We start from the raw sequence: 16,216 nt of genomic DNA, 5'->3' as shown, positions 1-16,216 counted from the left end.
TTCATTGTACTCGTACAGCGGAGGCATGGATAAAAATGTAACTTTAAAGAAACTCTAAAAGATAAATAAAGCCATTACAGTTATATTTTAGAATATATCATTTTTACTACATTTAAGCTGAAATTTATCATTCAAAAGACAGAATTAATAACAACAGCATTTAAAATAAATGAAGTTTCTTATTATTCTTTTAATTTGTTTTTCTAAATGCTGAGGAGTTTATTAAAATGCCACGAATGGTTTCTCAACCACGTTTTAATAACTAATTGCACATTTCAGGCCTAATCTCACAGATGCTGTCTATAGTTTTCAACCTGCCAAGGGGCTTATGGCTGTTATGAATAAAGAAAAGTCCAGTTTCTTGGAATATAAAAAATCTTTAATTCAAATGGACTGTTTTTATTTTTAAAGCTGGCCTCAAAACAGATCAATGTTGGGAAGTATTTTAAACTACTAAACTACAGGGAGAAGAATAATTCAAACTAACTCCTTATTAATGACCATTTTATAACCAATACTTTACCAACTGAATTTTATACACACGAATCTAAAGAGGCTTGTATTGTTCAGGGGTTTGAAAGAGCATTAAGCCTAAATTTTCTGTGGTAATTGTTTAACTTTCAGGCTAACTTCTGGATTACACACTTGATTCCCCTATCGTCATAAGGTATTGATAAAGAAATAATGTGAATGTACCAGCTGATTTATTACATGATCAATTTCCCACTGCATATGAATAAATGATACTCTAATTCTATTCTCAAATCCATCCACAAAAGGAAAAATGAAGAGTGGTGAATTTCAAGTATTAGGCAGACTCCATCCACAAACCTCACACCTGTCTAGTGTTCTATGTAGAACTGACGATGGTGACCAGACACGCGTTCTAAGCTCAGTTCTTTTTCTCAATAGCTGTGCGATCATGGGAAATTCACCTTAACTTCATCCTCAGTGCTCTCCTTTGTAAAATAAGATGCTTCTGCCAGAATGGATAGTAGCTTATGTCCTCAGCTGCTTCTTCTTTTTTTTTTTTTAAGATTTTTTATTTATTTATTCGACAGAGATAGAGACAGCCAGCGAGAGAGGGAACACAAGCAGGGGGAGTGGGAGAGGAAGAAGCAGGCTCATAGCAGAGGAGCCCTATGTGGGGCTCGATACCATAACGCCAGGATCACACCCTGAGCCGAAGGCAGATGCTTAACCGCTGTGCCACCCAGGCACCCCTATGTCCTCAGCTTCTATCCCTCAAAAGAAACTACAATCCTAGGATCACTCTGAATAAAACCTGAATGAAAGAACAACGAAGAACCAAAATTTAAACTTGAGTCGTAGCTTTTAGAGGGACCATGCAAGGAAAGTTCAGTCAGTAAGAAGTGTTTCATTAGCCAGCTTCCCCTTTTCCTCAGCAGAAAACTGTTCAAAGGCTCTACAGCCTAAATCCACATTTTCACGCATCCGTGGGCAGCAGAACACTAGACATTCTCGCACACATGATGAAATGTGCCCATGAGCAAAGGAGATGGGGGCCAGGTTTTAGAACACAAGCACAGAACTAAGAGAATTCTCTTGCAGGCTACGCGGTACACTCTACGTCTGACCTCAGACAGGTGATTAAATGTGTTCTTCTGTTCATTTTCTTTTCTACATGGTTTTATGGATGGAACCTAAAGAAATAAAATGCACATATTACTGGGCTCAGAAAATCTGTGCATATTTTTCTATGATCATGTTTTGTCAAAATAAAAGTTAACCGATTATTTCTACAAAGCTGTTTACCCAAATAAATCCCACTTTCTCCCACATTAGGAAAAGGAGAAATGATCTATAGAATTGTTTAATTCTTTACCAGTATCTAGGGGCTTTGGATTAAATCTAAAAACACCGTCCCAGCTCTTCCATTCTATTCCAAACAGGTAAATATTTTAAAATTATTTTTTCAGAATAACGTTAACAAACATGACTTAAAATCATCCCATTAAGCCCAATGCCACGACATGCTTTTGATTACAATGGACTGGACCAAAAATTTTGGCAAAATGTTCACCTGCTATCAGAGGAACCAGAGAAGGAGGTGGTTGGCTGAAATGTCTACATTTCTACCAGCAGAGACACCAAAATACTATGAAATACACTCCACTAGGAGTGGAACAAATGTGCTCTCTCTCAGACTCAATTCCACTTCAAGAGAATAGTGTGGGCGATGTGTTAGGGATACTATCTATTTCTTTTGGGCCTGATGCATTCGTTGCAAATGAAAATATTTTAAAATAGTCTTTAAGATGAATGTGCAGAGATGTTGCTTCTTTATAGTAGCAGGCTGATTTGTTTTACACATAACCATAATTTAAGGATGCCAATCATTTCAAGCAAACAGCTTGCAAAAAATAAAATCAAATACAGGCAAAACGAGAGAAAAACCTTCTTTGTACTAAAACATGCTTTACATTAAAAGATGTCAGGTTAAAGCCACCACTATACATATAAAGTTAATTTTAACCCTGTGCACTGACGGTATTTTATATTTTCATATTCATTTTGGAGAAATCCACAAGACTGTCTTAAATTAATTTTAAAGCTGGTTAAAATACTTTTTCTTTTTCCTTCAGACAAATTTTTAGACACAAGTTGCCTAAGACACAAATGAGAAAAAACTAAATGTCATGTTATTTTACACCATTCACAATATTTGTAATTAGAATAAATATATAATTTTCAAATACCACTCTTTTTTGAAGTAAAAATGAAAGTGTGCAAATGACATAAGACAGGATTTCTCTGTAGTGACTCCTTAGCAATGACCAAAATATCTTATCACAAAAAGGTGTGGCGGAAGAGCGGAAATCACTGTTCTCTCAATTTTTGATGCATCAAAATGAGTTCTGAAAAGAATACAAAAGGAGAAAAAAAGTATACAAAATAAATGCAAAATTAATTTGCATTTAATGGCAAATAACGAGGGTTCTATAATTAGAAAATCCTAAAAAGATGAAGTTTTTCCTCTCCTTTCGGAAAGGCTTAAAAAAACAAAACTAAATATTTCAAAATCAATGGACTTCAAGCAATCCAAGAGAATTTGGAAAACATTTCTCTAAAAACCAATCCAGAGCGCAGGATGTCAATTTGGAAATAATGGAAGCATATTTCGCTTTAAAATTCGAAAAATTTTCAAAGGCAAAAATTCGAGTTAACATCCCAGTGATTAACTCAGGGACTGCTTAGCCAAGAACAACTTTCGGCACTTAAAACATAAAACTGTCAGTTTCCTCTGCTTGGAGACAAAACATACAAAAAGCAAACATTCACTGCTATATTTTCCTAGACATGAAAGACAGAACTAACTTTTATAAAAGGTGATCATTCTAAATATTTCTACCTATTATTATATTTATGCCATAGCTCCTAAAACTCAGTTACAAATTCCAAACCTCAGAACCATCATTAGTAGATGGCTACTATTCTAGTACATTACTCCCCTAAATCTTGGTGGAAATGCAACCACTTCTTGAACTTCACCAGAGCTCAATGCGCAAGTATGTTAAGCAGCCTGTGCTTGGTATCATTGAATATAAGCTACTATAAACAAGTAAAACTCTTTACTAAAAAATCTCAAAGGACTGACAACATGATACTTGGCATTATATTTCTTGCAAATCTAAAGCATACTGATGGTGAGAATAATTTAAGTACTCTCTTCCCTGAATCGAGATACGTTCATATCAAACATCATCTGTGATCAAATGGTCAAATTCATATTTATAAACTTGGAATACAGAGTTTGGTGGAAGCACTGAGTAACTGACATTGTCTTAATCTTTCTGCCAGAAATATGTCACTGTTGGTGCTTACAATCGTTTCAAAATTATACCACAACTTTATTTAATTTCATTCAATGCATTTCCTCATAGAAATGGAATGGCAAAGGCCTGTTCAACAGCAAACAACAAAAGCATATCATTATTTTATAGTACACAAGTTTCTTCCTCTTCTTCTATTGCTCACCCCCTCCAAAGGTACATACTATAAAGAAATGTAGGTAAAAACCTTGCAGCAAGCACATTTTTCCACTAAAAGGAAAAATCTTTATTCCTCCTTAAACTGAAATACTAGATCCCAAAGAGGAGGAAAAAAAAATGGGGGAAAAATGGTAATAAAGCATGGCAGAATAATCCAGAGGAAGCATGCTTGCTCTCAGTATAATTTTCTTTAGCATCCTGAAAAGAACAACATCACGCTGCCCGTGATCTCTGCTTACTCCTCTGAAAACCATCCAGAGGATTTCAAAAGGGAAAAATTCTAGTAGTGCTTTCGAATGCCAAATTAACTTACAGGACTTCCAGTCCTGAAGGAAAACAGCACAGTGGTGCACCAGAAGCTAAGAATGCTTTTTGTCACGCAAAGCCGGAACTGATGAGTGTGACCCCAATGGGGTTTATCTAAAATTCCCAAGTACCACAGGCAAAGAGGTCAAAGTTTCCTGTGTCAAAAATATACAAATAAATAAAGCCATATATTGCAATAGTTCCTTACATTATAATGGATTGTACAGTATCCATGTCCCCCCTTCTGTTCAGATTTATATACATATGTGTGTATATATATATATTCATATATATATGTGCACATAGATATAGCTTTTTAAATAGCAACTGAACATGACACAAACAAAAAGGAGGAAAACCTGCTTACACTAATATCTACCTTCCTATTTTCCATTTCTACTCATTATTGGTCTCATTTTTAAGTGTTTATCATTGTCAATGATATATCGAATTACTTGGGGAGTGAGACGAGCATGTATATACGTAATTAAAAATTAACAACGACGTACTGAACATTTCTGGGAGTAAAAATACATGATAGGTATGTATATAAGTCCACACAAATATGTGGAACACTAAAGAGTTAAATGTCTGACAAATTGAACATGCAAGATCATGTACACATATTTTTATATAAAATGTGTACATTATGATTTTTACTATCGGCCTAAAATCTTACAAGTGACAGTTTCTTAAAGTTTATCAGGAGACAAAGAAAAGTAAAATGTAAATAATTAGGACAGTCTTTCAACAACAGAAACTGTCTTAAGAACGGGACATTTAAAAGTAGAATAAACAGTAATGGGATAGAGAGTTTAATAAAGAGTTCACAGTCATTGAGCTTTAGATGACAGTGAGTTTCTTATAGTAATTTACCACATCTTTCACGCAATGGATGTAATGCAAATTTGTCCTAAATGCAAAAGAGAAACAATTCTTAGGATCTGCTTATAAAAGTTACAGAAAATAATGTTTCATATTACTCCTTGCTTGGATGTAATTGCTTCCACTGGCCACTTGTACCTAAGTTATTTTCTAAAACTCACCTAAGTTTGAAGAACTGAGGTGAAAATTTTGCAATAATACTTCCAATAGTAACTTAAAGATGGTATAAAAAATAATCACTTGTGGTTCTTCAATTCATAATCAAATTGATTTATTAAATAAAAATTCAGCTGCTAGATACAGTAAATACCCAATTTTAAAAGATCTCAAAGCTATATACAGGAACAGTTGATAAAAGAATTATTAATCATTCAACAACTGGGCTAACATGTTGTGAGAAAAATTAGTAACATGGACCTTGATTAAAATTTATATATATATATATATATATATATATATATATATATATATATATGACCAGTCTTAACTTCATCAGTTGAATGGTATTTTTAAAAATTACAGGGAGTGAGATTCTCTTTCAAAAAAATTTAATGGCATCATAAAGTAAAGCTGAAAGAAAAACCAAAATGTCTTTCAGGAACTTTTATATGTTCAGAACTACTTAATAGTATTGAGAGAATAACAGGCTGATGTATTTATTTCTACATCTTTCAGAGCTAAAGATGATGTCTGGATAATGACATCACAGAGAAGTCACAAGTGGAAGTTAGTTTTTAATTTGTTTTGCCAATCTTGCTCTCATTTCAGAACCAAAATTATAATTAAATTAACCTTCAAATAGGTGTTGGGATACATCAAGTAATTAAAATGCGTATTACAAAGGTTAAAGTCATTTTAAAAAAATATGTAATATGTTAAAATTTCATTCAGTGCCTGTAATGCAAAACATTCTATACGAGTGAGAATATAGATATGTGTACGTACATGTACACACTAAGTTAATATGAAGTCACAAATTCATATGCTGCACTTGTGCATAGCTCAGAGAAAATAAAGCTAAAACTAGATTAGTAATGCTTGATCCCTTTGCACATGAAGTGTATCACGTAATAGAGAAAACAGATTCCACAAACTAACTCCTGCCCTATATATTTACACTATTTATAGATGTCTCTGATCTCAGACATAATATATGTTTCTATAAGGAAAAACTGCAATACTGATCCACAAGAATCCGTTGAAAGCCATGTTGTACAATCTAATCAAGAAGCACATGTTATGTTAAAGTATTTGTTGATTAGTAAGTTTCATAAATTCTATCCAGATTCTACAAGTAAAAAAGCTCTGAGGCTTTGAAACCTTTATCTTTTTTTCTACAGCTAAAATATATTTAATGTCTCAAGAGCAAATGTGGCATATCTATTACCCTATACTGGGTTCATTCTAGGTTATTCTAATACTCAAATAATATATTATTAATGTTTTTTTAAAGCTTAGGACATACACTTAGACCCTATGAATATGTTTATTATTGTTCACAATACTATACTACTCGCTGTCACGAATACAAAGTGATTAACAGATAAAGCAATTATAGATGCAAATAGGAGAACCATGCTCCCCTCGAATAAAGGAAAAAAGAAACTAGAAAATAAACTATGGGCACTTGTATATCTCCTTCTAATACTATCTACTATAGAAGGCTTAAATAGCTGACAATGAGTCATTGTTTATTCAAATGTTAAACAAATTGAACATATAAGTTAACTTCTGAGTTAGAAGTATTTGGAACATTTTCCAGAGCCTATTTTGACTGTGTCAATTACCTAGATACCGAAGTTGTTGTATTGTGTTGCTTGATGAAATAGGACATACAGCAACCCTCAGAACCAGTATTACAAGCCTGGCAAATAGCATCACATTTGGGTGACGCACAGAATCCATCACCCTAGGGAAAAACGCATTGGGTCACAGTACGGAGTCTTTACATGTTCCATATTATTTCTACATAACGTTTTGGGATAGAAGTGCAAACTATAAAGTGCTATCCTATAAAGTGCTATCCCATAAAAAGATATATTCAGAAACAGCACTGTCACTTAACTGCTCCTCTCAACAGAAACAAATGGGACTTTTAAAAAATTCTTCTTCAGAAGCACTTCTTAAAATACGGTGAAAGGTGGCATTCTGATTTATAGTTTTTTTGTCATTTTTAAAATTTCTTAGTAAATTCAGAGCAGATAAAAGTATTATGATAATGATGGCTTCATTATGTTTAAATTCCATACCCATTTCAAACTTCCAGACTTCATAAAGTAGGTCATGTAACTCCTTAAAAGATTCATGTTTAAAGGGCAGAGTTAATGGTTTTACATATGAGAATCCACCATCAGGGTGTATCTGCCTCTTATCCGTCCACGTACATTACACCCATGCAACACCCCACAACTGCATGCACACACACCAGCAATAGTCCAAACACAGTACAGCTCCTGTGGATACTGCAAGCATTTGCAGGCGTTTACACTGCTAGCTTTCCTCTCATATTAGAGGTATCCTATTAGCAGCTACCAAAAAATTACACAAATCAAAATATGTTACCTTTGTTCAAACAATACTGCAGTTCATTATACAACAGAAAGTGTCATCCTTAATCGCTCAGGAACCAAGATAGTGGTGGATTCTTGGGAGCAGAAGTGGTGCGGAATGGTTTGAGGCAAAACTGAAACATATTGTTTAAGTAAACCTTAAGGGGAGGGGATCATATGCGCAACTGATGGATTTTTTTTTTTTTTTGTATCATCTCCCACAAAGCCTCCCCAACCCCTCCCCACCACTGAACAGTACACACACTGCTGATATTAAAGGATCAGGGCTCGGGACACCACCCTCTGCCTTTTTTTTCCTTCTTGCTAAACTTTATTACTGTTCCCTCAGTTTTAAAGTAATAAACCGACATTCATTAAATAAAAATGCAATGACAGAGAAACCCATAACTTTAAATTTATGTTTGAAAACTCTGTGAAAAATAAAGTAAGACTTACTCTAAGATACCCTCACCATGACTGATGCGAACAACTACAGCTTTAGCTCCTAAAGTTTTTCCTGACAAATCCGTAAGTAAAGGAGTAGTTAGCAAAGAAAGAATGCCCCTGATTTGAACTAAAGTCTTAGCTCTCACAAGAAAAACTGAGAAAGACATAAGGTAAGTCAAAACTGTCAAATTTCTATGCAGAGAACACGTCAACTTCCTTAAATATGCGGAATACTTTTATAATTGTAAAAGCCTTAAAAGACATTTTAAGGTATCTCCGTGATACCTAATTTCAGTATGTATTATTTTTAAAATACACTCTGTGTAACGAAAAGAAAAACAAAAACTCTCAGAACAAATTTGGGGTTAAAAGCCAAGTCCAAGACAAGTAACCATAAGATTTAAACCTTACGAACAATTCACACCAGCAACGTCGATACTCAGTTCTGGCCCACCAAATGGGGCGGAGGGCCCCGTTTCTGGGTGGAGTGTCTTTCCCCAAGGAAGGAAAAACTGGCACAAATCTTTTTGCCCTCTGAAAAGATTTTCCTACTTGCCAGCTTCTGAAGTTGCCCTGATGTCAATCAACATCACCAAGATGTCTCTTAACTGGAGAAAGTTCTGTTTGCCTGTGTAAGATCAGGAAGAGAGAAAATGACTATTAAAAAAAAAAAAAAGGAAACTAAACACACTGCGTGATAAATAGGGTTAAAAAATTATCATCTAAAATTGTGCGAATAAAAGAACCACCACTAGAAACAAACTGACCCTTAAAATTAACGCTTTCAATCTAAAAATATATTTTTGTAAAGTTTCATCTATTTTCCTTCCTCTGCACATAAAAATGATTAATGTCACAATTAAACTTCCACATTTCAGGCTCTTGCTAACAGGTGTAGCATTCTTTATATAAACACATTCATTGACCTGTCGCCATTGATAATCTTAATTAATTCATCTCAATTGAAACAAAAACAATGTTTTTTTTTTTCCAAATAAGAAAGAAATCACGCAACACAAATACTCACTCTCCCCAAAACCCAAAAACTGTTTAAGTTACGGTAACCTGAAATGCACCAGCCATCACAGAGAGCAATTGGAGAAATCCAGCAGTGCTCAGCAGGAAAGATTTTTAATAACAGATTGAAAAACAAGAATAAAAATAACTGCATCAACAGAGCCTTTCTTCCTCAGGCCACAAGCCCGTTCTTACTTGAACTTTTTTTTTTTAAAAAAATGGCATTTTGGCCACTAAAACCAATCCAGAACATTATTAAAAGTTAAAAGCTACCAATTACTTCTGTCTGTTCTTTTAAAGCAAAGTTTGGCATTACGTCAGTTGGTTTAAAGAAAACAAGAAAGAGAGAAAGAGTAGGAGAGAAAGTTTCCTGCTTGTATAAACTAAACCACCAGGGAAGGTGTCTAGCCACTTGTAAAGTATTTACTGCAGGTTTTTAAAGAGCTAGAAACATTTTAAAAATTAAAAGTTTTCTTTCTTATTTTTAATGAAACATGCTTAGGAACAAAAAGCGGACCCTTAATGTCTTTTTGGGGGGCATTTTCATGTTATTTGTATTTCAATTATAGCTTTGAATCAGAAAATGATTTCCAATGATGCTTCAAATTTGAAGGGCATAGATAATTTCATCTTTGTTTTTGCTACTTGGATTTGTGCTCTTGGAAAAAAAAAAGCGGGGCGGTGGGGGGATGACAAAAAGTCGACATTGCTACTATAATAGCTACTATGGCTTCAGCCACCAGTTAGCCTTCTTCTCAAACTAACAATTCAAATAATTTTCAACCATAGATCCTTCCCCAAATTCAGTGAAAGAGGTCTCCTTAAGCCCAAAGATCTCTTTCTAAACTAAATCCAGTTCTACATTATTATACCCATCAGAGAACCAAACCAAAGTCCAACGAATTCAGTTCCCAGGGACCTGAAAACCACAGTGATAGGACAACCCTAGAGGTGACCATAAGAGCAACATTAAGGACAGTTTTGATAAAGGTCATATATAACGAATCAAATATCCCATACAAATAAACAAACAGCCAAAGACCCACTCACACTTGAGGATAAATTTTTTAAAGTGATTATTCCCTCTGCAGCTCTGTTCGCTACTGAACAGTAGTATAAAACAACACTTGGTATTTTCGCATATTTACTTTAATCCCCTGGTTAAAGCTTGAGGAAGACAAAAAATTTTGATGATTATAAAAAACTCTGCTTAGTTTTTTTTCAATGGAAACAACTGCAAAGTGCGTTAGTGTTTCTATATACGTGACAATCACCAGGAACTTCAGAGAAGTGGATGAGATTTCTACCCGGCAAAGGCTGTAAGTTTCTCCATATTTTATCCAAGGGGGCCCCTGCAATTCCATAAATTGTAAAACTATTATAGTAGCAAAGAATTCATTACCTTCTGTATGATGATATCAAAAGCTGTAGTCATCACACAGATAAAGAAAAGCCACGTCTAGATATGCTGTCATGAATTTCCCCAAATTTCAATAAATAATAAATAAGGTAGATAAATGAGAAAACAGGACTCAGAATTAGTTATCCATGGTACTAGGAGTTACAACCAGCAAAATGGGGAAAGAAAGAAACCTGTTACCTGAAAGCTTGACTAAAGATGAACAGAAAGCAAGTCCATAAAACTTGCCTGTTTTTATCAAATTGATTGTAACTTGTGAGTTACGATATTTGGGACAGAACTGTCTCAGTTTATAGTTTTCTGTGCCTGCCAAAAACAGATGCAGACTACCACACTAGCTGTCCTGCGGAAACTAAATTAAGCAAAGGCAAATACCAAGTGGAAAGTTGTCAGTCTGTTGAATGAATGGCTTCATTTTACACACCAGAGACTATCTTAATAAGAATATGTTTTAATGTGCATCAGTCATTTTATTTTAAGTGCATCACTTATTTCAAAAATAATAATTTTCCCTTTAAATCAATTATAAACACCTGCCCATAACTTTCTTAAAGTCTATTTTGTTTTACACACAATAGCATAGTGTTATTATTGTTTGCTACCAAAAGGGGTAGTGAAGTAAAAAAATAATTTCTATATTATATGCATCATAAAAAGCATTTAAAAGCCAGTTTTCAATATATCTGTGCTCACTTCAAAGTCAAAATAAAGTTCTAGCTCAAAAACAATTTTCCACAAGTCTTTTTAAAAATTTCAGTAATGCTTATTTACTTCCACAAAGAAGGTAAGAAAAGAGTTTATTAAAACTTAACACCCTTTGGCATATCTTAACAGGAATGTGCAGATCATTAACAGCAAATTGTGATCTTTATTTCCCTCTCTCTGTCTCTACACACACACACACACACACACACACACACACACACACACACCAAATAATAACAGTAATAGAAACATCACTGAAATACTAAGATCTTAAAAGCAGCTCTTCCACAGATGCATCCATTTCCCTGTTCTGAAGATTTTCCTTATGAATGAAGATTCCCTTATGTGTATTACAGAGACCTGTACTCTGGAAATCAGAGTAAACTCAGGAGTACTATGTGACTTAAAAGAAAAGTAAAAAGAATACTGAAAATATGGAAGAGGCATGTGAAATTCACTTATGATTAACACACTATTACAGATTTTAACCTATTTTCAAGCAAAAATTTTATTAAATCATTTAAAACACTAATCATCAGAATGCTGAGCTCTAAAGTCAACCTCAGACCTCACAACTACTATGACACCTTCCTCCTTACTTTTCATGGTACCTTTCAGAGACAAAGGACAACATCTAAATAGCAGCAGACACCCTTACAGCGTCCAGAATTCAAAGGAGTAACAAACTTTTTTGTAGGGAACTTGCTATGTCCCACCATGTACTTGGAGAGCGTCAGACTTGAGTATTATGTGTAGGAAAGTATTCTATACACATATATCCTAACATATAATAGATATACTGGGAAGCTGTAAACATCAACTCACCCGTGGCAAATAATACTTTGCCAACAGAGTATTAACGAAGCTTCGTAATGCCTCATGTTTAGAGAAATCAAGTCATAACGTGGCATTAGAACTCTATCTCCCCGTCAGGAGTTTTATTTTCACGTTGTTAATATTCAAAAATAATCGTCAAACTTTAACACGTTCGGGGCCCTGTCTATTTAACTGAATCTAGAGATGTTTTCATCCAGGGGTACAGCTTTAAAAGGAAGTTATGAAATCTGAGGAGAGATAAGCTCTAAGAACAATATGTTTGACTTGTTAAGATTAAGCATGTCATTAATAAACTTTCACTTAAAGGTAAAAAAAAAATCCTCAAAATGTTGGTATCATTTCCAGACTGTCCTGTCAGCATCACAACTTACAGGAAACACTTCATCTTCCCATACAAACCCTGTATTTATTCACAACCCTGGCAGACTTGGGGAAAGAAAAAAAAAGCCCACACCATTTTAGAGCGAGTCTGCTTTTTTACATTAACCGGTGGAATATCTGAGAAAGCGTCCTGAGCAAATGAGCAACATGTAAGAAACTTGACAACAGCGAGCTCAGAAACTTTCATTCTCATTTTGTCCACGTCAAGTACTGGCCGCCGCATTACTTTCCTTTGCTGCCCCTTGCATTTTTAACTCTGGCAGCCTTTTCTAAATGATCAACTTTTCCTAAAACCAGCAGAAAAGTAACATGATGCCAGCAAGATCCATAGGTTTTAACTTAAGAGCTGGATGACTTTGAAGAGTGGTTAGAGGTTCCTATAGTATTTTTGCTTTGAACAATCAAATTTTAGCCAACAACCAGGCCTAGAAGTTATCATTTCTTTAGAATTCTCTCCCCCGTCCTATCTGGAGATCCCTTTGTACTTCTTTTTCTTCTCAGACCCTTCCCTGTTCACCTGGTGCATTTACAAAAGTTCAATGAATCTACAAAAGTTCAATGAATCGCCCCAACTTCTCTGCGATTTCACTGCTCTGCTACGCTTCCCACTTCACTTACTCACTTAAAACTCTAGCCGTGATTTTCCAAAATAGGATAAGGAGGAATATTCTATCATAATTTTGATTCATCATTAGATACACCGCTCTTACTCAAAAACTTTCAATAGTATCAATTCTGAGGCCTAAAAAGATATGAGGAAGTAAAGCAAGACCTAAAATTTAATCAGTCCAAGATTCCCTCTGAAACCCACCAGTCCTTCTCGCCTTCTAATTTAAATTGCTTTAGAGTTGCTCAGGCCATAAAACGGTTACTGACTTCCCTGGGGAAAGGGGGAACCACCACCATCTCACACAGGTACTAACAAAAAAGCTTTCCCGGCCACAAAAACAGCTTTGCACTTCAAACAGCTCCCACCTCCGCCTCACCCTCAAATTATTCATGGGGTCCTATAATCCTGGAGTTATTTGAAGGGACAGCGATGTTTGCCTTGGCCTTTCAAAGATGCGTTTCTCTGGAGCCCAAACAGGAACTAGACAGAAGGCGAAGCGCCCGTCCGCCTGGATGTCCCACCGCTGTCAGGCATTTAATCACCGTCCAGTGTCCGCTGACCCGCGACACATGGCGCATCATCCGCACCGCAGAGGAAGTCTGCCCCTTCCTCAGCCCCTACGGAAGCGCCTGGGCTGCAAGGCCCTGCCACATGGCACGGACAGGGCACAGACCCCTTGGCCAAGCTGCCCTGAGCCGCGCAGAGGCGGGTGCATCAGGGGATGCGACACCCTCCTTCTCCAGCCCAGCTGGGCCTTTAAGGCAAAAAGTTTGAAGCCTGGCTTTGCAAACTCTTCAAAGCTAACGCCAGTCCTGTGCTGTTTTCCCACTTTGGGGACCAGAGTGGGCCCCTCTCTGAGACCCTCCCGACCCTCCCAAGTTGGCCCAACTTACTACTCTGCATGCTGGTGCCTAGTCTGCTCCCCGCTTGTCAGGAGCCCCAGAAAACTTGCAGCGGCGGCGGCGGCGGCGGCGGCCCCTCGGGTCCAACCACCTCCAGCTCCTCCGCTGCGCCCGGTAGGAGAGAATTAAAATCAGCCAGAAAGAGACAGCGAGGGGGAGTGGGGCTGCGAGGGGGAGGGGGCACCGGCCTGAAACTTCTTTTTTTGGCAAATGGGGATTTGTTTTTCCTCCTCCCTGGCGGCTGAACTTGACCCTCCTGACTCCAGGGGCTACTGCAGTTTGAAGTCGCTCGTTTCTAAGGCTCAGTTGCCTCAGACCCACCGAAAGGAGGAGAGGAAGGGGGGTAAAGAGAGCAGAAGAGAAGAAAGAAAGAAAGAAATCACACGCGCAAAAAGGAAGAAAGAAAATGCATGTGAAACCCGAGAAGCCTGCGCTTGGCTTTCTGCACACTCTCCCTCTGCTTTTTTTTTTTTTTTTTTTTTCCAAAGAAAGTCACTTTTAATTCCCAGGGCTCCCCGCTCGCGATCGCCCACATTTTGCGCACACACGCGCGGGCGCAGCACTCGCGTCGCGGCGCCCCGGGCCCGGCCGAGGGGCGCCCGCGCCCCCCGTACCCCCCGCGGCCCCCGGGCCCGCGGCCAGCCCGGGCCCCTCCTTACCTGTTGATTAATCGTCAAGAACACCCTCCGCAGCCCGAAAGATGGTGGCGCGGCGGCCAGAGCCATGAACCGTCTTCTGTTGTTTGCAGAGTTGATCTTGGATTATTGGGGGGGAGGGGGGGAGAAAAAGGTCTTTCCTGCCTCCCCCCCTTCCCTTCCCTCCCCCCCTTTATAAAAAAAAAAGAGAGAGAGAGAGAGAAAGAGAAAGGAAATAGAGCAAGGATGTGCCCGGTGCCGGGTGGGAGAGGGGAGGGGGTGTTGTTTTTTGTTTAAAAAAAAAAAAATAGGAAGGCGAGAGAGCGATCGAGAGGACGCGGGGTCTGGAGAAACGAGCAGCACCAAAAAGAGGACGCTTGAGATTGCAGTGAGATCGGGTCTTTATCAGAAATGTTATCGCTTGTCAGGACCTCAGTCTCCGCGCATTACGTCAGTTTCAAGACACCAACACTATTAATATCAAAGGAGCCTTCGCGGAGGAAAGCGCCACCCCAGACCGAGCTCCCTTAAAGAGACAGCGCGCGTCCCCGCGCCGCCGCCGCCGCCGCCGCCGCCGCCGCCGCCGCCCCGCCCGGCTCCGAGCACCCGCCGCCGCCGCCCGCCGGGACCGGCCCCGGCCGCGGCGAGCCGGCTGCGCGAGAACTTCGCCCGAGTCGGAGCGCCGCAAATGAGAGCTGCGCGGTGCCGGGACCCGTCTACCTTCCCGCCCCGCCTCTCCCCCCCTCCTCCTCCCCCACCCCCATGTGTGAACGTGCGGGCTGGAAACCGAGGAAAAAACCGAAAGCTTTAGGAATAATGCGATAAAGACGAGGACCTACCTTGGGGGGCTGGGGGCAGGTGGGGGCTAGTGCGTGGCAGCCAAACCGATGGTCCCAGAGCACCCGGAGATGCTATCATGAACAATCAAAAGAACTCTAAAAGTGCTTCTACCTTTTCGGACGTTACTTTCCCTTCTCCCTCCCCATTAAACGACGCGGAATTGTGTGTGTGCGTGTGCGGCCCCTCCCCCGCCCCTTTTCTAGGACAGGAAGAAGTCTTAGGACACCTAGTCGGTGGTCAGTGTTTCCCATGCATTGGATGGCAAGAGGGTTTGAGGAGAACAACTTGAACTCTATCCTGAGTTGGAGAAGTGCGGACTGGGGTTGCTATGGTTTTCTGAGCTAGGGAGAAGCTAGCAAGCTCAACGGGTGCTTAAAGGGGGTACTACAAAATAGATAAAATGGGAACATTATTCAAATGCTACAAGATTAATACCTGCTGATCTTTGGGGGTTTAGTAGCAGATAAGAAACTCTGAATTAAAGCATGACATTCTTTTTACTACTTCACATCTCCAAATACTCTCATTGTTAAGTGAAATTCCCTCCACATGAAGTTACTGAATTGAGCGGGTTTTTTTTTTTTTCTTTTTCTTCTCCTTCTTTTTTTTTAACTTCTAAAGATCAACAATGCATAAAAGAGACCCATGACAGGATTCAAAGTATAGTAG

General features: G+C 38.3%; 1 protein-coding gene across 5 annotated transcripts in view; it reads right to left on the bottom strand.

Annotated features, from left to right (window-relative positions):
• The window catches only part of TRPS1 (transcriptional repressor GATA binding 1), a 251,595-nt gene extending 236,346 nt beyond the window's left edge, over positions 1 to 15,249 (bottom strand). For 3 of the 5 annotated variants that reach the window (XM_045805763.2, XM_045805764.2, XM_045805766.2), the window contains exon 1: positions 14,732 to 15,249. Coding sequence is in view for 1 of the 5 variants with exons in the window: in XM_045805765.2 (XP_045661721.2) it covers positions 14,064 to 14,073 (10 nt within the window). In the remaining 4 variants the exon portion in view is untranslated. Of the gene's footprint in view, positions 1 to 14,063; positions 14,670 to 14,731 lie in introns of those variants that run through there. The other 2 variants (XM_087864663.1, XM_045805765.2) reach the window with 1 other exon arrangement.
• Between the last annotated feature and the right edge of the window lie 967 nt (positions 15,250 to 16,216).

Source organism: Ursus americanus, chromosome 9 (assembly GCF_024610735.1).
Source record: "Ursus americanus isolate L20-20 chromosome 9, mUrsAme1.1.p, whole genome shotgun sequence".
Taxonomy (NCBI): domain Eukaryota; kingdom Metazoa; phylum Chordata; class Mammalia; order Carnivora; family Ursidae; genus Ursus; species Ursus americanus.
Note: the sequence above shows the minus strand (reverse complement) of the source record. Positions and strands in the feature narration are given on the sequence as shown.